At 45.9% G+C, this 24684-nt stretch overlaps 1 protein-coding gene across 1 annotated transcript in view; it reads right to left on the minus strand.

Moving 5' to 3' along the window:
• Positions 1–466: 466 nt before the first annotated feature.
• The window catches only part of ATERDJ2A (DnaJ / Sec63 Brl domains-containing protein), a 38718-nt gene continuing 14500 nt past the window's right edge, over positions 467–24684 (minus strand). The window contains exons 4-11 of the mRNA XM_086804269.1: positions 10821–10941; positions 10631–10737; positions 10027–10247; positions 9075–9252; positions 2196–2315; positions 2005–2091; positions 1804–1923; positions 467–1609 (exon numbers count right to left, since the gene is read on the minus strand). Coding sequence (XP_086660395.1) covers positions 779–1609; positions 1804–1923; positions 2005–2091; positions 2196–2315; positions 9075–9252; positions 10027–10247; positions 10631–10737; positions 10821–10941 — 1785 coding nt within the window. The 3' untranslated portion in view covers positions 467–778. The remainder of the gene's footprint in view (positions 1610–1803; positions 1924–2004; positions 2092–2195; positions 2316–9074; positions 9253–10026; positions 10248–10630; positions 10738–10820; positions 10942–24684) is intronic.

Raw genomic sequence — 24684 nt, forward strand, 5'->3', positions numbered from 1 at the left:
GGAGAAAGCTTTGCCATAGTTAAGATTGAAGGTGGGAAAGGTTAGACTTACAAAGGTTAGCATCAGTAAAGAGTGTCTGAATATGTGTTCAGGTAGAGTACTTCAAAAAGGGCGATCGAGCCTATAACAAAGGTAACATCCAACTGCAGAAAAAATCCTTTGTATGAACTGAAAAGAACACGCACCCACCTGAGAGAGAGAGAGAGAGAGAAGCTCTGTGTCCTAAACAATAGAAGAGAAGTCAAGCAAAAAGGTGGTCATGCAAAAGAGTGAAGAGGCAAGACATTATTTCTACACAATCATTCAATCCTTACCAAGGCATGTTAAAGGTGATTTTGTAGCTGTCAAACGTCTCTTGCCCAAGCAGTTAGCTCACAATCCACCCTATTCAAGAGGATGTATTTTGAACCATGGCCCCTCTTCTTTAACAAAGATACTTCTATAGCTTTCCAGAACCATGGCGAAGTCTATAAACTTGACTTTCCTCTCACTAGTGGTGTTCAAATGATAAAAAATTTAAAAAAAAATCTGTAGGCATGTTAAAAACAGTGAGTTAAACACCACCATCATGCCCGTGTAAGATTATGTTTAAGATTTTTTCAGCCACTTGTGTGCGAAGGAATTTCCAAAAAGAAAATATAGGTGACCTCTGCAAAACATAAAGCTTATCACCAAAATTTCGAAGGGGTGTGCACAGTTGAATGTTGTATCCGACTTCTTACATAAGGCTATGCAACAACAGCGGATTAAAAAAAGGCAGCAAAACTCTCCGAATATATTACTCAATGTCCGAGCCTTCATCATCAGAACTCAGTTTCAGCTCAGCAGTCCCCTTCTTTGCATCCTCTTTTTTGGACTTAACATCCCCATCCTCCTCTTCTTCACTGTATTCACTCTCGTAGTCTTCATCATACACCACTTCCTCCTCCTCCTCCTCCTCTTCCCGGCCATCTTCTGCCACTGCACCACCCTCATCAGACACCATACTCCGTGTACCCGCCCGGCTCTTCTTGCTCACTTTTAGCTTCACACTCATCTTCTTGTCACAGCCAATCCACGTGTCCGACAGGCAGAAAGCAGTCAAGTTATAGTTTCCCTCGACAGGCGCCTGGAACTTCACGACTACCAACCTTGAACCCGACCGAACCCTGGCAACTGCATCCTTCACAGCTTTATTGACCTCCTTGTCACTAGCACCTGTCCCCTCCATCGATTCTTGGAGTGACTTTGAGGCTGCCAACACAGCTGCAGCCTCATCCAAAAATGAGACACGCTGGGACACCCATATGAAGTTTTTGCTGGTATCAGCTAGAAGAAGCCAATATGTTTCATCTTTATGATATGGGAAGTATGGTGCGTGAGGATGCCCCACAACAAGTCCATTGCCCCGTTTCAGAGAGACCCATGCTTTCATAGTCACAATGTCACCCTCTTGGATACCTTCCTCCCCTTCCGTTTCACATGTGACATCCAATGATATCACCGGCATCATCTGCAGCACTGCTTCCACATCAGCTGCTTCCTGCTCCGTGAAGTCTCCTTTGGATATAAGGAGCTCCCTGCGCTCCTCGAAGCTTAGTTCCCGAAATTCCTGCAATGTCCTCACTTTCTGCAAAACACAAGACCAAACACTGTCCTAGTTACAAGAAAGAAAAGCGCACATAAAGAAAAGCGCACATTTTCCTTTCCATCAAGTTCAAAACCTTTAGTGTCCATTTCAAATCATCTTCCAGCAGTTGTTTTCCCAACGAGGGCAAAAGCAGCAAAAAGAGGAAACAGAAACAGTGTTGTCGGGATACCCACCTTGCGTCCGATCTTTTTGACCACCTGTTCACTGAAGTGGGGAAGTTGTAAAAATGCAGCTATCCCCTCTGCTCCATTGACAGCCCTATCAGAAACCTTTCTGGCGCTCAGTGGCACAGCCTGCACAACAATACATGGTAGATATCAGCTAACACGAATACATTGTAAGTTCATCACTGAAAAATCCAGTCATACACTAACCTGAATAATATTTTGAGAAAGCTCCAGAACTCCAAGTGCAGGGCAGAGCCATCCATACCCCTCAGCATTTCTTGGCGCAACAGCCATCTGTTTCATATACAACGTTATCTTGGATGCCAAAATTATAATACCGGTTTAAAAATGTTGAAATTGATTTAACGGGCAGCTATTTAATTGATCCTACTTTTCACCTTCATCAACTCCTCGAGCAGACGGGGGGCCAGGCGAAGAATATGCGCAAAATCAGCCTGGAGACCAAGGGGTACACTTGCTGCCTCCCTACTTAATTGGGCCAACAATAGAAGCTCTGTCTGCATGCCATACAAATATAGTATTACATCTTGAAAGTTCTACATGCTTTTCATAAAAGACCAGAAACTAATCTTTTAGCCTAAACTAAACCATCCAGCCCTAATTAACTGATTAGGAACCTTGACGCAAGACACCAACAAAGACAAAGAGAGAAGAGAGAGAGAGAGAGAGAGAGAGAGCTGTATTTTCAGCATATTATGTCACGATTGTGACTAACTCTCTTAATCTCTCCTTAATTACTCCTTAATCCCTTATTAAGGGAAAGGACACCTGTGAAGGGTCACACCCTTACACATGGGTCACTATCAAAGGACATGTCTATTCATTAAAGGGCACACCCCTAAGTCCAAAGGACATAACCGTTGACTCAAGAGCCACACCCCTTCCCAGGGATGTGTCTCTTCACTTGTACCCTTTCGGCCTCTATTTAAGAAAGGCCCTTGTCTCAATGCAAACAACTCAATATTTCTATCAGCATTTGTCTTATGTTTGTTAATTAAGTCTTAATCATGTTAATAAAGCTATAAAAGCTTTACAGTGGCATCAGAGCAAACTTTTTTCTGCCCTGTGAGATGCCCAAACTCTAACCCTAACCCTAAAATCAGTCCTAACCCTAACCCTAAAATCAGCCCGCCCAAACCCTAAAATTGGGTGTAGCAAGTGTTGAATGGAAGAGCAGGAGAGAATGCCCCATTTAATTTTACCCGATTTTGCCAATTTGCTTGATTAAGCATTTTTCCCCAATTTTCTCAAAAAAAAAATGGTGGGAAGCAGAGACTCACATCAAGGTTCCATCTAAGTGCTTGTAGGCTGCCTGTACTCTACTGGAGGTCCTGATTGCACTCCGTTCGGGCTGAATACCTCTCCAAGCAAGGGGCGCCACCCTTCGTTTTCTAAAGCCATGACTCTTCACGTTTTTTTTTAAACGTGACGTTTCACACAAACAAAAAAAAAAGCCTAATAACTTAAGGCTTATACTTAAGCCTTTCATATACGTGGCCTCAACCAGCCACGTGAGCTGGCTGCCCAAGCCTTTCATATACGTGGCCTCAACCAGCCACGTGAGCAGCCGGCAGCCAGCACATAACGGCAACGACCAGCGAAAGGCAACCCGCCAGCGCAAAGAAACCTGGCCAGCGACCAGCGCATTTTATATAAAAAAAGAGAACCCAACGGCCAATCCCCGACCAGCGCATTTTTTTTTAAAAAAGGGAGAACCCAACGGCCAGCCCCCGACCAACACATTTTTTTTTTTAAAGGAGAACCCAACGGCCAGCCGACCAGCGCATTTTTTTTTTAAAAAAAAAACCATATACTTACCTTACGGGTACCTGCGAAATGGCGCCTGCCTTGGTTTTCTGCGCGCCAACTTGCTGCCGCCTCCCTTCCTCGACAGCAACCTTCTTCATTGCTAGGCTCCTGCGGTCTATGTTGGTGTTCTCCGCGGCTTGACGATTACTACCTTGGTGCTTCTTCTCCAGCAATACTATTTATTATGGCAACCTCCTTCAGGTGTGATCTTTCCATTTTCTTGAGTATACACATTTCACATAAAGTGGAGTATTAACATATCAGCAACCCGCCATTTCATTCCTTTGCGGGCTCTCCACTCCTCCGGGGCCAATACCCCTTTTTACGGGATCACGTGCACACACACTACCCTCTTCTCCGACGGCTTATGGCAGAGGAAACCTATGACTTCAGTTATTTACAGGATACACCCTCTCAGTCAATAGTGCCCTCTCCTACCCGTGTTTCTCCACTAGTCTCAGCCCCTGTTCCAGTGAGTGTGCCCCCCTTTTTCCAGCCCACTCGTTACCGCATACAGATAGCCACACCGACTTCTCACCTCCAAGAATTCGACGTGTGGGTGATCCGTGTTTGTACTTTTGCACAAGATCTGGATCATTATTGTTTTGTACTCAAGCATCATCCTTATCTGGGCGCTATCCTCCCCGAGTGTAGCATCATCTTTCATGAATATTGCACTTATTCTGAGGAAATTCATCCATCTTCATTCACGGTGCGCCCCTCTACATCGGAGTATACACCCTTGACACCAGTAGCTGCCCCTACTCGTGTACCTTCTTCTCCAGTAGCAGACTCTCGTGCGAGCCCAGTCCCAGAGGATCGCCCTTACTATACTGGATGGTCTATAGCCGCTTCACCAGTACGTAGCCTCTCCTCTCGGGATTTCCAGTTGCCGCACCCTCCAGCCGATGGTTCTTACTAGAGCCCAGCGGCGTCATCAGCAGCAAAAACCCCCATAGCCTCATCACCCTGAAGCCTCTACATCAACATCTCCTCTCATGGGAGAACCTGTTGACATGCCAGCTAGTCAGCTTTGCAACAACTCCAACAGCAGTTCCAGGAGTCTATGGCATCCTTGGCCTCTCAGATCCAGCAGCTCCACACGGATCGCCACTCCTACACAAGTTCCGTACCAGCAGCAGATGTTTCAGCAACAGTACCAGCAGACGAAGACGTCATTCCTTCCGAGGTAGAAGGCGACCACCTTAAAACTCTTTATCGTCTTTTACAAGCCAGTAAAACAAAGAAATTGGAAATTAAACCCCCTGACTCTTATGGTGGTCAGCGCAATAAGCGCATCTTAGACCAATGGCTCTACAAACTGCAGTTATACTTTGAAACCATGACCCTTTCTGACTCCAAAAAGGTGACTTTTGCGGTATCCCTCCTCAAAGACACTGCTTTATTATGGTGGCAACGACGGCAGCACGCTGGAAAAACGATTACAACGTGGGAAAAATTCGAGCGGATCCTCCGTAAGCAGTTTATACCTGCCAATGTCGATTTCCAAGCCCGTACTCGCTTACGCCATTTGGACCAAATTGGTTCCTTGGCCTCTTATATCTCCCAGTTCACCAACTTCATACTGGAGATTGATTCTTTGTTCCCAGCGAACGAACTTCATGCCTTCGTTGAAGGGCTTAACCCCACACTGCGTGCCGATGTTCAGAAATATAACCCTGTCGATCTTGTCGATGCCATACGATATGCTGAGCGCGTTGCAGACATTAATTCTCGAAATTCGGCCTCTTCCGGTCGAGCTAATGACTTTCAGAAAGCCAATGGATCTCGTATGAGCCGAGATAGTCGCAGAGAGTCATCTGGCTCTTCTACCTCCCGGCCTAATCCCCAATGGAATAATTCTCAACACCCTCGCCGATCAGAAGGATCGTCCTCTTTTTGGTTCCGACGTTCTAACTCCTTCCAACCACGCAGCTCGGATCGTGGACAGGACCAAAGACGTGACCAATTTCGCAATCCCATGAATGAAACGTGTTTCAAACGTTTACGAAACGTTTCGCTTCATTCAAACTAAATGAAACGCGTTGCAACTATGACTGGAAGAGACGAGTGCTAGCCAGTGGAGAATCCCTCGGCACCCGTGAAGTTGTATTTGGAAGCAAACTCCTTTTTGGTAATCTAACCGTAAAAGGGAGGGGTCAGCCCATCTTCTGGCCCCTAGTGTGGTGTACTGAGCAGATTTGTTATCTTGTTTTATTTGACATGCTTATGTGTATTTTCAGATTTCATGATTGATAAGATTTTTCGTGTACAGTTGCCCTTCTGGTTACATTGGTATCAGAGCATGGCTTTCTACACAGTTGTACCTAATATGATGTTGGATATGGCTGTAAGGAGTCATTATCTGTGAGAGAAGGTTGAGATTTTGAGGTTACCCTCGTTTTATTGTCGTGCCTCGAAAGAAGTTACTTTTGGTTTAAGCGGCAGTGAGCATGTGGAAAGACTTCGTAGCCCTCCTGTCTGTGTAGGGGCTCTGTTGCACCCTTGCAGTCTATTCGGTATCATACTTGGGGAACTCGTAGAGATCGATTCCGAGGCACGGATACATTATGGCCAGCCAGTCAAATCATTGTGGAGGACTTATCACCCGTACTCACCGCATGCGGGAAGAAGATAGAGACAGGGATCATGTTGGGGCTTTGGCGGATAACGATCCACCGTTGTCTGCCAGGGCTGAGGATCAGCATGATAATGATGCCTTGATGAATGAGCTTGAAGAGCTTCATGCTTTGCAAAGAGATCCTGATGTACAGAGAGTCATTGAATCAAAGTCTCATGTCAAGGCTGATGTGGCCACTTTTGATGCAATCGCCCAACAGATGGGAATCGACAAACCTCGAGACTGGCTGTTGCTTATTTAAAAAGCCATGGTGATGATGAGGGCAAGTGGGTCTTCACACGACAGCCTCGCAGGCTATCCCGTGAAGGGAACTCCAATGATGTTGTGAGAGGGCATGCAACCCGCACCAGTGATGTAAGAGGGTATGCAACCCGAGCAAGTGATGTAAGTGGGCATGCAACCCGAGCAATTGTTTTCAGGGGGCTTACAACCCATGCAACAGATATGAGGGGGAATGCAGCCCGAGGAGATGATGTACATCGACATGCAGCTCGAGGGGATGATGAGGGGTTTTCAACCCATTTGAGAGATGCAAAAGATCTTCATGCATTGTCGGTGGTGTCTCCACCTTCTAGGTATGTTCCTGCTCCTAAAGTTCCATCCAGAGTGAAAAGTGTTACATGGGAAATCAGCCCTAGATCTGGGCATCGTCGCCATCGTAGGCGTGACGATGAGGATGATGTATTAGAGTGTCGGGATGCCCATCATAGCAAGAAGGCCAAAGAGTTCAAGTCACGAGACAAGGACATCAAATTCGAGAGCTATAATGAAAAGTTGGATACTACCAAGGCACTTGCTTTCATAAGGCAATTTGAAATAGCCTTTTCCACGGAGGAATTTACCAAAAAATCTATGCTCAGGCATGTGGGTATGCATCTTAAAGAGACTGCAAGTGATTTCAAAGTTTTGGCGGATTCTTCTCAAAGTCACACCTTTCATGAGATTAGTGAGGACGAGAAGAAAAGAAAGTTTGAGTCAAGGCTGCAACGAATCATTCAAAAGAGCCTTGCAGTGTCTCTCCACAACACCTTACGGGAGCTCATATACACAGCCACTATTTCTAAGGAGTTGCACTCAAGCTTTCTTTTCTTCTCGTCCTCACTAATCATCATGAAAGGTGTGACTTTGAGTCAGGGCTGCAACTAGTGCATGGGTCATGTGGACACTCAGGTAGCCCCGCTACTAGATGAATCCACCCTCAGTGAGCCTCAGGAAGTAATCTCCATAGAAGTGCAGCTTCGATGGAAACTCCGAAGGTGTGATCCATGTACAGTGGGTGTAGGGGCTGAGAAGATCTAACCGGATAACCGGGTTGGTGTCCTTGGTGTCCTCATGAGAGAGGAAGAAAAGGGGAGTCCAAACTGTACTAAAGGGGTGGGCTATGGTCCATGTGGAGCCTATATCCTAAGAACCAAGTGGAAACTCGAGCATACCATACTCCAAGGTGGCCCTGGAGTGTTAGCTGTCTCAAGGACTCTAGGGCAAGCCTCGAGTACTTGCGGGAATCCATCTCATTGATGCGATGGAGGTAGTGACTGTGTCAAAGAGTGCATCCACTACCATCAAGGCTACAACGAACTATTGTAATGCATCACCTACATGGCAGCTTGTTCTACATAGTCACTGTCTCTCCAGTATTGCCAAAATGACCTATGAGACCAAAAATCATGTCCATGGAATACATCATTATGGTACTAAAAGTAAAACTAAAAGAAAATATCCATTGAAAAAACAAAGAGCCTCAAGCTTTCGCATCAGCCAAGAATATCTCGCATAGGGCGCTGCAACATGGTACCCAATGTAGTGAGGCTAAGCCTGCGGGAGAAAGTCCTACGGTGGTGGGAATCATGGTTGTGATCCTCCTAAGGTGACGTGAGCATGGGTGACGGCCACTATGTCGGGGGCGTCGGGCTCTGCATAGCTCGACGGCTCTATCTAATGTCGCTCCTCTCGGCCGGGCTCCTATATAACCCTAGAGGTCGGAGAGGGTGGGTGGATCTGCTCTTGGGGCTCTAGTCTGGAAGAAGTCTCTTATCAAATTACAGCACCTTCTCTTATCAAATCCAAAGTACATGCACCTTATGCGGAAGCGTCTTAATCATAAGAAAAATGATGCTTAACGCTTGCTGAAAACTGAATTGTACATATTAGGGTTCAGCATGAACATACACGATTGGGTCCAAATTCATGCGCCATCCACAACACCATGGCCCTTCTTTTAGGCATTGTTAGTCACCATTGAACTCAATGGTTTTCACACTTGCAAGGACATACTTGACCCTAATCTGGACAAGGACTTGACAGCTGACTTGAACTTCCTAGACACCTGACCGTAAGTGTAATGAGTGCCCGGTCTGGCTTGTACAAGCATTACAACTTGCAAAGGTTACTAGGACCTGTGCCACAGGCACAACATGACTCCACCCAAATGACCTAGATGAGGCCACGCGACTTGCCCTTGGACTAGGGCTCACAACATGCTCTTGGCCCATCAGAAAAGGTATCCTAAATGTACTGATTACGCAGAATGTAATGTACTGACTACGCAGAATGTCCACGTGGCACCCTGGTGCATTAGGTGCATGTGACAGTTGCCATCAGAGTGATAGAGATCATGCAATCCAAGCATCGCACCAGACAACCTCGGTCAATGCGCATGAAACGAGGGAGACATACTCTTGCCCCCATGCAAACAAAAACATGCCTGAGACTTGGCTATGATATGTGTTTTTGTTCATACTCACATACTTGCACAATGTACCCAATTAGTCGGATTTTTCACCAAAAAGAAGAGTCAGTGTAACACCTTGACAAGAGCTGGATGCTGCTTCCAAAACTTTGCTTGCTCTTGTTTCAAATTTTTTGGATTGAAGTTCAACTCACTCCGCACAACCATAAAGAGCTTTTGTAGGGGTTCATCATCGCTACGTCGAACTGGAATCTCAACATACTCAGCTGCCTTGATAAAAACATCCATCACTTTGCTGCACAAACAAGCCATCCATTTTAGAGAGACTACACAGAAACGTGCTGTAAAAATTTTGCAAAACTGCAACATCTAGAGTGCAGGGTTTCTCTATGTAGTTCTTTGAGGACCTAAGGTGGATCCAATGAGCTTGGTTACATGAAGGTAAAGCTAAAAAATGTTTTTTGCTATCTGCATACACTTCCTTTGTTCGTGAGGAGGACGCTGCGAGCCGCTACATACAAGCATGTAGCCTACTTGACAGTGTGCCAAACCTTCCTAAGCTTCTGGCCTATTTGGCAGTGTGCTTCCTCTCTCCAGTTCTGACAATCCTTTTAAAATAGATTCTATGCATATCTTCATTAGGACATTTATAAGGTTCTAACAATCCATACCCTTGCATATCTTCATGCCATCTATAAACCATATCTTCACTAGGCCACCATCCAGTGTTTGGCACTTGCAGAAAAGCACAGTGGCTATATCTCACGAAACCTCAAAGAGGATGTACACATGGGATCAGTCTCAAATTTCATGATCTCCTATTAAGATGGGAGAGTTGCGGGTTGCACTCATGCCCTCAAAGCACAGTATCAAAATAAGATTGGTCTCTCTCCAGAGTATGGTGGATACCACTTTTTTCTTCAAGTGGTGTGGATTCAAGCATTGTCTATATCAACTCAGCATTCAGCCACACATTAATTGAACTTCCGGCTGAGCATTGTGGGCCTTCAAATCACACATTGTCACAAGAGAGTGACACCATTTCATAAAGGCCAGATTGAAGACATACCTTGAAGCAAGCGATGGCTTTAGAAGATAGTAATAACTGGAGAGCGTTTGATGCATGACATAGTTCCCTGTATATTTCGAAGAGCGGGAAAGGTACACCACGGCAACCAAAAGAGGAAGCAGAATACCCAATCCAACCAAGCCAAGCAGGAGAACACCAGAGGCAGCCCCTCCATTAATGTTAAGCAAGAATGAGGGAAGTGCAATGCCCATTTGCAAGCCCTGCAAGAAAAAAGGATTACGCTTAAAATGTGTTCCTAAAACACCTAAAGAACCCTCATTTTGACAGCTTATGTCAAGAGTGACTGAAATACACACTCAGCATGTATCTGTGTGAGTGTGTGTGTGTGTTGAGGAACTGTAGTATGGGTCCTCTTGGGACTCGCCATTGTACAGCACATATTCCTTCATGGGGTTTCACCTCACACTGAGGTTTCCCACTAGTAATATATCATTACTATTTAAAAAAATGTGTGTGTGTGTGTGTGTGTGTGTGTGTGTGTGTGTACATACACGTTCATGCATGTGCATATGCACTATACACATGCACACACTGTGTGTATGCAAATTGACATCAACTTCCTGTAAGGGTGATCAGAAGAAACCTGTCTACCATCAGGATGGCCATACTTCGCATAATTCTCCCGAGCAACAGGATCGGTGAGGGCTTGATAAGCCTTCGAGATAAACTCCACAAAATATCTGTTTGCCTCTGTTGACATTAGGCAGCACAGGTTCCAATGTAAAAATTAACAACTAATGATTATCCCACACGTGAAGGGAATCCTGACTTACCTGGATCTGGATTCTTGTCTGGATGATACTGAATGGACAACCTTCTGTACGCTTTCTTGATCTCTACTTCCGTCGCACCCGACTCCAGACCCAGGATTGAAAATGGCTCAAAGGGCTGAACCTGCTTCAGGAAAACAGCAACTTAAGATATATACGTGGCATACAAACTGAGATAGATGAGCAGAAATACTACTTAATCCTATCAAAACCATACTGGAAGTTCAAAGAGTTTGATATGTTTAAACTTTAACATGACGTGCAGCGTGCTGGCAGGAGCTGTAACGGGCGCATGGTACCCAGAAACTTTAACTATTCACTTTATTAATAACACATTGCAAGATAGACAAATGCATAAGATAGTGCCAGTGTATGAACGCTATGAGTGCATGTGCTGAGTTCACGATAAGGGCCAAAGATGCCCCTCCCCCTTCCCCTTCTTGATTTATTTCATGCATACCTAGGGAATTCTTTACCAGACCCACAGCGAGAAAAAAAGCAGAGAAAAGTAAGAAAAGACAAAAAAAAAAGCAAGGAAAAGCTAAGACAAAGCTAGACCTATCAGTTGAGGACAGCTATTTCATAAGTTGGGAGGTTGTCACTGAAGCATCAAAATACAGGTTGCTACCATGCAAAAGCACACCCTCCCCCCCCCCCCAAAAAAAAAAAAAGGTTTTTAAAAAAATAAACTGATGTGGCACTGTCACGTGGAAGGATAACAGCGCAGGGCAACCTTACAGGCTTGGAATGATGAAACCAGCTTTTGGAAAGCAAAAGATTAAAAGCTTTCTGAATACTAAAAAGAGGAGATTTTATTATTAAAAAGATGCTTTTTGGACTATTAAGTGAGTTGCTTTTCGCAAGTGCTTTTGGGCAAGAACTATACATTCAGCTATTCACTCATTGTTGAAAGATGTAAAAAGACGAGAGCTCTCTAGCTCTAAGAACTTGTAGTCAAGACTCCAAGGGGTTTTATCTAATATAACTCGAGAGGGGGGAGTCGACCCAAGGCTATTCCAACCCCTAGTGTGGTGTCTTCTCTCTCTCTACTCTCTCTTTTGTTTATTTCATATTTTCTCAAGGTTTTACGCATGAATTTGTTGTTTTCTTGAAGATAAGCTAGGTACCCATGCCACAACACTTACGAAAGCCTGTTTCGAAGATGGTGATGAAGTGATGATGGAGACTAGTTTATAAGAATTAAAGGTTACACAGAGACAGTGATTGGAGTTTGTTGGGTAGCTGTTGATATTGTGATAATGGTAAGACAGCACCCTAGCACACTTACAATGATCCCATGGGCCCAAGACTACGAATTCTAGGAAGTCGTACCCAATGCCCATTATGAAATTTCTTGCACAATATGTCACGTGCACACCCATCAGGTGAACAAGTGGCATGGCATCATCAAGCATTAATCAGGATATCTAAGAATTAATCAGGCATATATCAGCATAAGCATGGGGGTGTTTCAGCACCAACATCAGCACTTTAGTCATCATGAGCATATAAGGCATATGTGCATCAGGTCAGGGCTGTTAGCATCAGCCAACAGCACATTAGCACCAGCCGACCAGCATTTATGGCATTTATGTGCAGTCGTGAGCATCTAGGAGCTGGCCGACTGCAGCAAGGCTGGCCGACCAGCATCTTTTCACACATATAAATAGAGACGCATCCATTCAGTACATATCATGAGCGTTTTCAGCATACAGCCTCTCATCCGAGTTCAACGCATAGATCATCGTCTCAGTTCAGCGCATCAGCATCTCGGTTCAGCAAACGCATCCATCTCCTCAACATTTCCTCCCAGGCAACAAGGAGAACATCTGCGTTTCAGCATCACTTCAGCATCACATCAGTTCCAAGCCATCCCTTCAGCGTTTCCTTCCCAGGAGACAAGGGACGTCAGTGGGACAGCAGTTCATCCAGCATATCAGCATATTCAGCACATAGGCAGCATATTCAGCATATAGTTGATCATTCCTACATCTCCTACATATAGGGAAGCCGGCATCGCAGGGTGGACCTCCGCATTGGAGCAAGGAACAGTCCTCAGCATCAGCATTCAGCCCATCCATCTCATCCCGAGAAGGATCTGTCAGAATCGAGCATGCGGAAGTTTGAATACACATAGAGAGAGAAGTTGGCGCACAGAGAGAGAGAGAGAGAAAAGTTGACGAACAGCTAACTTTAGCAATGAATAGATTGAATAATACAATGGGTGGGCATGGGTATATATACCCTCACAAGTGAAATGGCCGACTACCACCCCACTTTGAGATACTACTTTTAACACCCTCTCTGTAGCTCATAGTGGACATAGAAAAGAAACCAAGTCGATGTAGATGCAACCATGGACACCTCAGTACTGGCCGGATACTGAATACACCTCGGAAAATGCACCAAACAACCTGTCTCCTCAAGGAATGCCATCTTGAGCTTCAGCTGCCACATAGAATAATGAATTGCAGACAACTCCACATTCATGATCCCCCATTCGTTGAACTAAGAACACACACGTCCAAAAGATCTCCTGAACATTGAACTATCGACACATGGCGCCCAAAATTCTCTGACAATGAACTAGGAACTCATCCCATCCATAGTCTGCTACCAATGAACTACGAACACATCACGTCCATAGATTTGTCAAGCTGTTCCATGCCAGATGCATGTGCCTTGAACTCCGACGCACGGGTCCAAATCACCAAAACGGGAGCACAGACTGCCCCTCTCTGCCATTCACATGCCTCTCTCTGGCTGAAGCACGTGGTAGCATCCATCCACCAAGCTAGAATGCTGGAGTATGTGCCAGTGAAGTCCTCGCCACACCGGCAGACGCCGTAGCATCCCTCTTAGAATCACTATCACTGTCATCCTCGTCAGCTTTGCCTTTGCCTTTGTCATTTGTCGAGCCTTGAGCTTTAGCTTTGGATTTGCAATCCCGAGCCAAATGCCCTCGCTTTCCGCACTTATAACAACGGCTCCTAGACTTCTTATTGGATTCCGATGCAGCATGTGCCGATTCTACATCCTTCGGAACCCGAATCTTGCCTTGGGAAATGAGCACTGCTTCCTCCTCAATGAGAAAAGAGCTGAGATCATCAAATTCCAGCTTTTCCTTCGTGACTTGTAAGCGTAATGCCCTCGAGACCATCTCGTACTCCTCAGGCAACTTCGTAAGAACCAAGGCAGCTAACTGGGTACTAGTTAATGCACTATTCATAGCCGATAACTGATCATGGATAACCTTTGCCTTCATTAGAAGTGACTGCATAGAGGTCCCGGTTTCAAACTTGATGGAAAACAACTGGCCAAGAAGGGTTACTGCTCGCATTGTTGAGTCTCGATCAAACAGTCCTGCAAGCTTTGACCACATTTCCTTGGCAGTCTTTAAAGTCTGAATGGCAGGGGAAATTTCCTTGGTGAGAGATTCTGCAATCGCCGACATCGCCTTCGCATTGTGAGCATCCCAATCCACAAGAGATTTGAGAAACTCCTCCTCCTGAAGACGTGTGAACCGATTGCTATCCCTTCGGGGACGTTCCTCCGAGCCATCAACAATGTCCCATAAGCCTTTTCTGCTAAACCATAGCCTCATGATCAAGTTCCAATGCGCATAGTTGTCGCCATTCAGTTTGTCGTCCTTGCTTGAACACGGGAGACCCATCTCATAAACTCCGTCCAAGATCTTCTCAGTCGATCCAAACCTCCTCTCCGTAGCCGACGCCCTCTTGTAACAGTCAACACAGTTGAAATCTCGTCCCGAGTCCTCGAGCACTTTGACCTGCAAGTCTTGGCCGCGTCCTGGATTCCACTCCCGAGGCTCCACCCTTGCGTCACCGGTGCCCTCCTGGCCTGCTATGATGCTGTCCAAAGCAAAACCAGCCTCCAAAGTGCTCTAAAAAACTGGCCGACCAGCAACAGGGCAGGAAAACGCAAGCCCACAGCCAACCAGGAGAAAACGCAGCACTGAAGCTGAAAACGCAGGTGAAAAACAGCTCGATGAAGCAAAACGCAAACCTCCAATCAGCCGGAAACCGGGAGGGCACGCCAGTTATTCTTCGCTTTTCCTTTAGCGGGAAACTTTGCCAGTGCAACGGCCCGAGCAAACAGCACACTCTGATCTCGGGAGATGAGGGGACCTGGCTAAGTCCCCTGGCCTGCCCTGAGCACGTCTTCGCTCACGACTACTGGTCGCTCGAAGTTGGGGGTGCTCTTTCTCTTGCATGTAGCTTTAGCGACGTTTGGCGCTCTGGCGGCACCTAGATGCAGGAGCCTCTTCCGCGGGGTCTCCCCGTTAGCCTCTTCCTAGCATCGAACCGGAGCCTGTACTCTCGGCCGTCACCCGCAGGCTCCACGACGTCGGCAGCGAACCGCACTCTCTTCTTCTTCTCCACCTCTCTATGCGCTTGTCCAAGGACCCTAGAGCCTCAGCTCTGATACCATGTCAGAATCGAGCATGCGGAAGTTTGAATACACGTAGAGAGAGAAGTTGGCGCAGAGAGAGAGAGAGAGAGAGAGAGAGAGAGAAAAGTTGACGAACAGCTAACTTTAGCAATGAATAGATTGAATAATACAATGGGTGGGCATGGGTATATATACCCTCACAAGTGAAATGGCCGACTACCACCCCACTTTGAGATACTACTTTTAACAGGATCTCCATCTAGGACAGCATCATAGATCTATTTAGATCTCATTGTAACCCATTCATCTAATATAGCTGCATTGCATTGCATTGACACTACCTCTCATCCCAAATCAACGCATAGATCATCATCTTTGTTCAACGCATCGGCATCTCAGTTCAGCAAACGCATCCATCTCCTCAGCATTTCCTCCCAGGCAACAAGGAGAGCATCTGCGTTTCAGCATCAATTCAGCATCACATCAGTTCCAAGCCATCCCTTCAGCGTTTCCTTCCCAGGAGACAAGGGAAAGTCAGTGGGACAGCAGTTCCTCCAGCATATCAGCATATTCAGCACATAGGCAACATATTCAGCATATAGTTCATCATTCCTACATCTCCTACATAGAGGGAAGCCGGCATCGCAGGGTGGACCTCAGCATTGGAGCAAGGAACAGTCCTCAGCATCAGCATTCAGCCCATCCATCTCATCCCGAGAAGGATCTCCATCCAGGACAACATCATAGATCTATTTAGATGTCATTGTAACCCATTCATCTAATATAGCTGCATTGCATTGCATTGACACTATCTATCTTTTCTTAAGCATCATTAAGTGCAGTTTAGTTAGCCTAAGGTTGTGTTTACGACGGTCAAATCCCTCACATGTCACATTCGTATCAGAGCGTTACAGGATAACCAGCCTTAGATCATTTTCATTCCATCAGTCATTCAATCAAACATCATGTTAATCGCTTCCGCACAGTTAAACCCAGTTCTCAAAATCTTGCAGGCCACCCTTAGGGATTTTCCCTTAGGTATGCATTAGTAACCCATCCATCTGCATTCTTGCACAACATATAGGGTTGCAAATGGCTTGCATAGCAGACATCTTAGCAGTCGGTCTTGCATCTGCAAGGCATACATGTTTACTCATGAATTCTCTGGGGAAGAATGACATCCATCATCAAAGGAGTACATAAGTTTTGGGATTCAACTAGTAGCAGGGGGGGGGGGGTCTCTTCCACAAAAGAAGACGGAAGTTGGCTCCAACATCGCCTCAAGAGGTTCAGAGTTTCAAGAACGACGGAGATGGTAGGTGAAAGGATTCCACAGACAGGTCAGGGGTGACTCAAGTATTTCCAAGCAGTTTTAGCAGCATTTGCCATTTAGTTCCCGCAGTAGACAAGTCTTTGACTCAAAGGATTCAACTCCTACAGTCGACCTCAATCCCGGCAGAAAGAAAGAAAGAAAGAAAGTTATATTAACGTCCACAGGAGGCCGAATCCGACCTATGGGACAAATCAAGTACATCCATTTACATTCCACTCTCGGTATCGATGCCAAAAAGGCATAAAACTGAAAAAAAATAACTCAAAATGAACTCTTAAGACTCTTAAGAGTTTAAATTACAATGGGTTCTATTGCATCTAGTTCGAAATTGAGGTTCAAAATAAAAATACCTATATTTCATCCATGGATGGATTTGCTCTTGAGGGGGGGTGGGGTACGGAATTCTTTAATGATTGCTTGTCCTCCTCTGTATATTGCCCATTTGCCATTCTTTCTTGCTTCTTAAACTTTATTCAACTCTGCCGATCTGTTATGGAGTTGTAGCGGGGTGAGTTCATCCATACCTTGTCCCTTGGAGAGACCATGTTTGCTTCATCACTGCTATTTTCTCATTGTTGTCCATATAGGAGACTTTTGCCTGTGTACCCTTTACTATAATAGAGATAGGGTCTCCTAAGTCCACAAAGAGGACTACTTTGCTCAGTTGTGCTGTACATCTGTATCTAATATGTAGTCTTCTTGAAGCTCTTGAGCTATGTCTGCCCTATCCCAGCCTTGAGGAAGACCACCGACTCTGATTACCTTCTTGTTACTTTCCATTCGTTCCTTTTCTTTGACTGTTGATATTACTTCTTTAACAAAATCTTGTGAGTTAACTGAATTTACCTTTGAAACATGGTTTGTCGTTTCTGTTTGTAGTGTTGTAGGTATGGGTCCTTCTCGTGCTTCCTCTTGCTTCGTATTCATGGCTTGCACTTGCACTTTCAGTTCGTTGATTTGTTCATCTTTCTTGATAGTCTCGTGTTTCAGTGCTGCTAATTCTCCCTGGAGTTTCTTCAGTTCTTGCATGAGGTAGGCTTCCCATGGTGTCGGCTTGCTCACGGGTGGAGGAATGGGTGGTAATCGTGAAGCGGTGACTGAGGCAAAAGGCTTCTTACTTTCCATGTGTTGCTGCTGATAAAGGAGAGGGCTGTTGGTGGAACGAGTCTCCCCTCAAGGGTACCCTCTCCCCTTTGGGGGAGACTTAGAAAATGCGACCTACAGGATGCTCAGCTACAGGTGCAGGGGAGAGTTATGTTGCTGCCTTGGGGGCCTGAGCAAGGGTGGGTGGGTAAAGGGCGCCGAACACAGACGGACGAAGGGCGGGGTAGAGAGAGAGAGAGAGAGAGAGAGAGAGAGAGAGGCTTGAGAAAGGGCGCAAGAAGAAGTCAGAAAGGGCTTCAACTGGCAGCAGCTGGGGGGTCTCTTCCACAGAAGAAGACGGAAGTTGGCTCCAACATCGCCTCAAGAGGTTCAGAGTTTCAAGAGCGACGGAGATGGTAAGTGAAAGGATTCCACAGACAGGTCAGGGGTGACTCAGGTATTTCCAAGCAGTTTTAGCAGCATTTGCCATTTAGTTCCCGCAGTAGACAAGTCTTTGGCTCAAAGGATTCAACTCTTACAGTCGACCTCAATCCCGGCAGAAGAAGTCAAAAGGGGGCAGTGGTTCAGTGGAGCAGCATCACCAGAGTCGTCGAAAGGTTGCCAGGTATACCACCCAGCAACAGTTTAGCAGAGGGGAATGTCACGTGCACACCCATCAGGTGTACAAGTGGCATGGCATCATCAAGCATTAATCAGGATATCTAAGAATTAATCAGGCATATATCAGCATAAGCATGGGGGTGTTTCAGCACCAACATCAGCACTTTAGTCATCATGAGCATACAAGGCATTCGTGTGCATCAGGTCGGGGCGTTAGCATCAGCCGACAGCACATTGATGGGAGAATGCAGAATTAGGGTTAGGTTAGAGTTCATTCATGGGAGACATACACAGAGAAGCAAGGGAGAGAGAGAGAGAGAGAGTTGTGGGGATAAGTCAACTCATGAGGCATGAGTGTGTGACTCCCCTATCACACATGTATATTGCACTAGTACACATAGTGCACTTAGTACATTAAATGTACTAAGTGTACTATGTACTATAACTTATGGGCTTGTACACACTATAAGGGTGGGCATAACGCCTTTACCCCAACAACCTCCCACTTAAAGGCAAAGTGCCCTTAAATGAAGGAAAAGAAAAATCAGCATGTACATGATAATATACAAGGCCATATCAAGGCTGAAACTGGCCTCATCCAATGCCCATCAAGTGTCTGCAATGAGCAACCCGCTCCGAAGGCAAACTCTTTGTCAACAGATCAGCCGGGTTGTCATCTGTGTGAATCTTAACAAGCTGAATTTGCTTGTTCTCTATCACCTCTCTGATGAAGTGATACTTCACATCCACATGCTTCGTCTTTGCATGAAAGACAGGGTTCTTTGCCAACTGGATGGCACTCTGACTGTCACAATGCAACAATGGAATATCCCCTGTATAGCCCAAATCAACCACTAACCGAGATAGCCATAATGCCTCCTTGCAAGCCTCTGTGGCTGCAATATACTCGGCCTCTGTAGTAGATAAGGCAGTGCACTTCTGCATCCTGGATATCCATGACACAGCACCTCCTGTGAATGTAAATACATAACCGGTAGTAGACTTCCGGTTATCTGGATGACCGGCATAATCCGAATCCGTGTAACCATGCACTAATGCATCCTGTTTGCCAAAGCAAATGCACAAATCCTGTGTGCCCTTCAGGTATCTCATGACACCTTTCACTGCTTCCCAATGCTTCTTGCCAGGGTTGGCCATGTATCTAGAAACCACTCCCACTGCAAATGCAATGTCCGGCCTAGTAGCAACCATGGCATACATGAGACTGCCACAAGCTGAAGCATACGGAATCTTGGCCATATCAGCCCTGTCTCTATCTGACTGTGGGCTGTCCATAGCACTGAGTTTCACATATGGAGGCAAAGGAGTACTAGCCTTCTTCCCCCCGTCCATATTGAACCTCTGCAAGACTTTGCCAATGTATTCCTTCTGAGACAAATACAACACATGCTGATTTCTGTCCCGAAGTATCCGCATACCCAAGATGTGATTTGCATCACCCAAATCCTTCATATCAAAGGTTTGATGCAGCCTCTGCTTCAAGGCATCCATCTCTTTACGAGATTTCCCGGCAATCAACATATCATCAACATACAAAATGAGAATCAAGAGACTGCCATCCAAAGCTTTCTTGGTGTACAAGCAGTGATCTATGTCACTTCTCCTGAATTTCTGAGATTTCATGAATGTATCAAATTTGTGATACCATTCCCTTGGTGCCTGTTTGAGCCCATAAAGACTCTTTTTCAGCTTGCATACAAGCTTCTCCTTTCCACTCACTGCATAACCCTCTGGCTGCTGCATATATATCTCCTCATGGAGATCACCGTGAAGAAAAGCAGTCTTCACATCCATCTGAATCAAGTCCAGATCATCATGCGCAACCAAAGCCAACACAGCTCTAAGTGTGGTCATTTTGACCACTGGAGAGAAGATCTCATCAAAGTCCACACCATATTCCTGCTTAAAGCCCTTAGCCACTAACCTGGCTTTGTATCTTGGCTTAGCATCTGATGCAACTTTGAGCCTGTATACCCACTTGCATGGCAAAACCTTCTTGCCTGCAGGCAAATGCACCAACTTCCATGTTTCATTTTTATGCAGAGAATCCATCTCTGACTTCATGGCACGCTCCCATAGAGCTTTGTCTGCCCTCTGTAAAGCCTCTTTATAACATGAGGGCTCCCCACAGTCAGTGAGCATCAAGTAGTCAACCCCTGGAACAAACCTGTCAGGGGCTCTGGAGGGTCTAGTGGACCTCCGTACCCAATGACCATCATTTGCAGGTTGCTGTCCAGCCTGCATATCACCCATTGGTGGCTCCTGTTCCATGCCATAAGGCTGAAAAATCATGCCCGGTATCTCCTCTAACTGTGGTATATCCATAGGGATATCTTCTGCCATCTCTGGCTGTCCATTTGGACCATTTTCAGCACCATTTAAGGGCTGGTTTTCCTGCTGTAATGGCTGATTTACAGCCCTTTGTTGTTGTCCATGATGTCCATCATCATCAAAGATGACTCTGCCAGGCTCCTGTTGCCTTGCAGGCTCCTTATACATGCATGTTTCATCAAAAATGACATCATTGCTGCGTATGATCTTTCTATTCATGGGATCCCAAAGTCTATACCCCATTTCACCTCTGTCACCATATCCTAGGAATATGCATTTATAAGACTTAGGATCAAGTTTGGTGCGCATTTCCCTGCGTATGTGCACGTACGCAACGCAACCAAACACTCTCAAGTGCTTGTATGACGGAGGCTTCCCTGTCCATACTTCTTCTGGCACTTTCCCACCAAGCCTCGTGTTAGGTGACCTGTTTATAAGGTGAACGGCTGTCATAACAGCTTCAGCCCAAAAACCATGAGGTAATGCAGCATGTGACAACATAGAACGGACCTTCTCCTGTATGGTCCTGTTCATCCTCTCTGCTGTCCCGTTTTGTGGAGGATCATAAGGAGTGGAGAGCTCCCTCTTGATGCCTTTAGCATCACAAAAGTCCTGAAACTGTTTGGACATATACTCTCCACCGTTGTCGGAACGCAAAGCCTTCAGTGTTTTGCCAGTTTGATTCTCAACATCTAACTGAGCATCTTTCTGTCCAAGAGCTTTCTTGTGGGGGCACTGTAGTTGCCTACCATATATACAATGCTCACAAAACTGAAAACTTGAAAACTTTAGAGAAGGCAAGTAACCCAAACGAGACAATTGCTCCATTCCTTTGACACTCATGTGTCCCAACCGGCTATGCCACATAGAGATTTCCGGCAGCTCGGTTGCATTTACATTCGCATGGTGACAAACACCTGCATGCATAAAGTAAAGAGTGTCCACCTTAGAGCCTCTGGCAACAACCAGTGAGCCCTTACTAATTTTCCACTTTCCACTACCAAATGTGGTAACATAATCAGCATCATCAAGCTGTCCAGTAGAAAGCAGATTCTTCTTGATCTCAGGCACATGCCTGACATCATGGAGCATAAGCTGTGAGCCATCTGAAAATACAAGCCTCACATCACCTCTGCCAAGAATTTTGCATGCATGGTTATCACCCAAATAAACCACTCCTTCATTGCCAGCAGTATACCTGACAAACAAGTCTCTGCAACCTGTGACATGAAAGGAGGCACCTGAATCAATGATCCATGAGTGCATACCATGACCACCTGTAAGAAGTGAATGGGCATCAAGTGAAGACGTAAAGAGGACCTCATCCTCACTGCCACCTGCATGTGACACATTGATTTCTTCAATTTTGACTCCACTTTTGCCCTTTGGCTTTACATCTTTGGCTTCATCTTTCTCTTTGTCTTTGCCTTTTCCCTTTTCCTTTTGATCATTTTTCCATTTGTAGCATTGTTTTTTGATGTGTCCCTTCTTGCCACAATAATGGCATTCCAAATCCTTTTTGGAGCGAGACTTGCTCCTTCCCCTTTCTTGGCTTTTCCCCCTTTGCTGGGATCTCCCACGTGCATTCATTGCATTGGACTTTCCAACAGAGTTGTTTTTCCTGTTCATCTCTTCTTGAAGAAGAGCACCCTCAACATCTGCATATGACAGCATAGCATTCGAATTGCTAGTGGCTGTCCTGAATGTGTCCCAACTCTCTGGCAAAGTGCATAACAGAAAAGTGGCTTTGAACTCATCGTCCATTGCCAACTTTTGATTTATAACTTGGCTGACAATACCATTAAACTCATTGAGATGGGCTGTCATAGATGCCCCTTCCTTCATCTGAAGACCTATGAGTTTCTTCAACCAATACACTTTGCTTGAGGCACTTTGCTGGGCATACAAGTCCTGCAATCTCTGCCACATTCCCCAAGCTGTCTTCTCTTCACGAATGCTGAAAAGTAATGAGTCTGACACAGACAACATGATAGTAGATCTTGCCAGCTCATCCATATCTTCCCACTCTTCAGCAGTAAGAGAAGCGGGCATCACACCCCTTTCTTTGATAGGCTTGTGCTGCTTTTTCTGGAGCAACACATTGTAGCACTGGGTTTGCCAAATATCATAATTCTGCGAGCCTTCAAGCTTCTTGATGTGAAGCAATGAAGAGCTCTCACCTGTGGTTGCCATAGCAAAATGCAACCTGTCAATGCCTGACTCCCTGCAAATGTGCAAACACTGCACCCAAGATGTGCAAACACTGCACCAAAAGCACACAAAGTGCTCACGGTTATTCTCCCAAGCTTTATCTCCCACTGCGGAAGCAAGAATGCAACTTTTCTCCCACTTTTTGTGATGAAATCACCAGAATCTGGTTGCTGCAGATTTTGGACAGCACCTTAAATGTGCTCTTTTGCCCTTCCAAAGTACTGTACAGCAGTACCAAGTGCTCACCAATGATGTACCAAACCTGTCCCGGCAAGTACAGCAGCTGAAATTGAACCTTTTGGTCACTCAAAACAGTGTACAGCCATGCCAAAACATGCACAAAGCTGTGCCAAATCTGTACCAGCAGGTACAGTAGCAATAAATGCTTTCTTGGCTGTCCAAATGAGTGAAAATCAGACTTTTACAGTCCCGTACACTGCATACAACAGTCCCGAACAGAAATTGGGCAAAAGCCCCTTGACTGCAAGCTGATTTTTGAGGATTCAAGGCATAAATGTCTTGCCTGCTGCTTTGCCAAGCTCAACAAGCATACAAACTTGAAAAGCCCCTTGATTTAAGATCAATTTCTGATCATACATGGTACATTGACGCACATGAAGGCATCCAGAGTGTTCACGATGCTTCCCCCTGGCCACATATACATCCAATACATGAAAGCCCCTTGATTTACAGGCACATTGAGTGCTTGTAAGGCATCAACACATTATCCACAGCATCAAATGCGATTGCCTGCATGCAAATCAACCAAATCGGCACAAAAGCCCCTTGATTTGCACTGCAATTTGCTGCAATTTGCTGCAATTTTGCCCAAATGTGCGATTTCTCACATCATACAGCATGTATGAGTGCTTAATTGCACAATTACATCAAAAGCCCCAAATTTCGACATCCAATTTCTTGCAAATTGATCCTGATTTGACCAATTTCCTGCAAATTTATCCTGATTGTGACCAATGTCACCCAATTTTGCCAATTTTGCTCAAAAATTGAGCAATTGGGCACCTGTACCTGCTCAATTGCTTGAATTGATAAGAAATTCGCAAAAAATTGAAGGCAAATACCTCGTAATTTTCTGATTTTTTTCTTCAATTTGAAGGCTGAATGATGATTGCAGATGCTGTTGCAGGAGAGGTTGTGCTGATGAAAAACTCCTCGTGGACGTCTCCTCTCCTCGCTACCTCACCTGCTGCGAGCGCTGCTGGTCGTAAGCGTTGTTACGCTTTGGGACAGCAAGGACAAAAGGTCAGCCTGCCCGTCCGTCAGCCTGTCCGCCCGTCAGCCTGTCCGCCTAGCTTCGCCTAGCAGCACTTGTTGACGTCGCCTTCCTGATGCTCATCGCTGCTCGTTCTACTCGCTCACCAGCCTCCGTGTCCGCCTGAGTATGGACGTGTGCTGCCTCAGCCACGCTACAGGTCGCCTAGGGCTGCTGCCTTCGCCAATGGCTCAACGCCCGCCTGACGTATTCGCTTGGCGGCTGTGCGCTTCGTGATTGCCTGCGCCGTGTAGAGCTGGCCCGCTTCGCTCGCCTAGCGCACTTACGCGCTACACTTTTGCCACGTATTCGCCTGGCTGCTGTGCGCTTCGTGATTGCCTGCGCCGTGTAGAGCTGGCACGCTTCGATGGACGCCCTCGACCAAGGTACTACCAGCACCCGCTTATGCTGCCTTGGCTAATGCTAGCCAGCCCACGACTGATTCGCTTACGCTTAGCAGCCAGCTACTCCTGCTGGATTCCCAAATGCAAAGACTGGATGACTGTAAAAGCCATCAATGCAAGAAACCCTATTCGAGCAGTGGAAGAGATGAATAGCACCGCCTTCTAGGCTCTGATACC

The sequence above is a fragment of the Cibotium barometz genome, chromosome 10, assembly GCF_041138505.1.
Source record: "Cibotium barometz isolate CiBa-2024 chromosome 10, ASM4113850v1, whole genome shotgun sequence".
Taxonomy (NCBI): domain Eukaryota; kingdom Viridiplantae; phylum Streptophyta; class Polypodiopsida; order Cyatheales; family Cibotiaceae; genus Cibotium; species Cibotium barometz.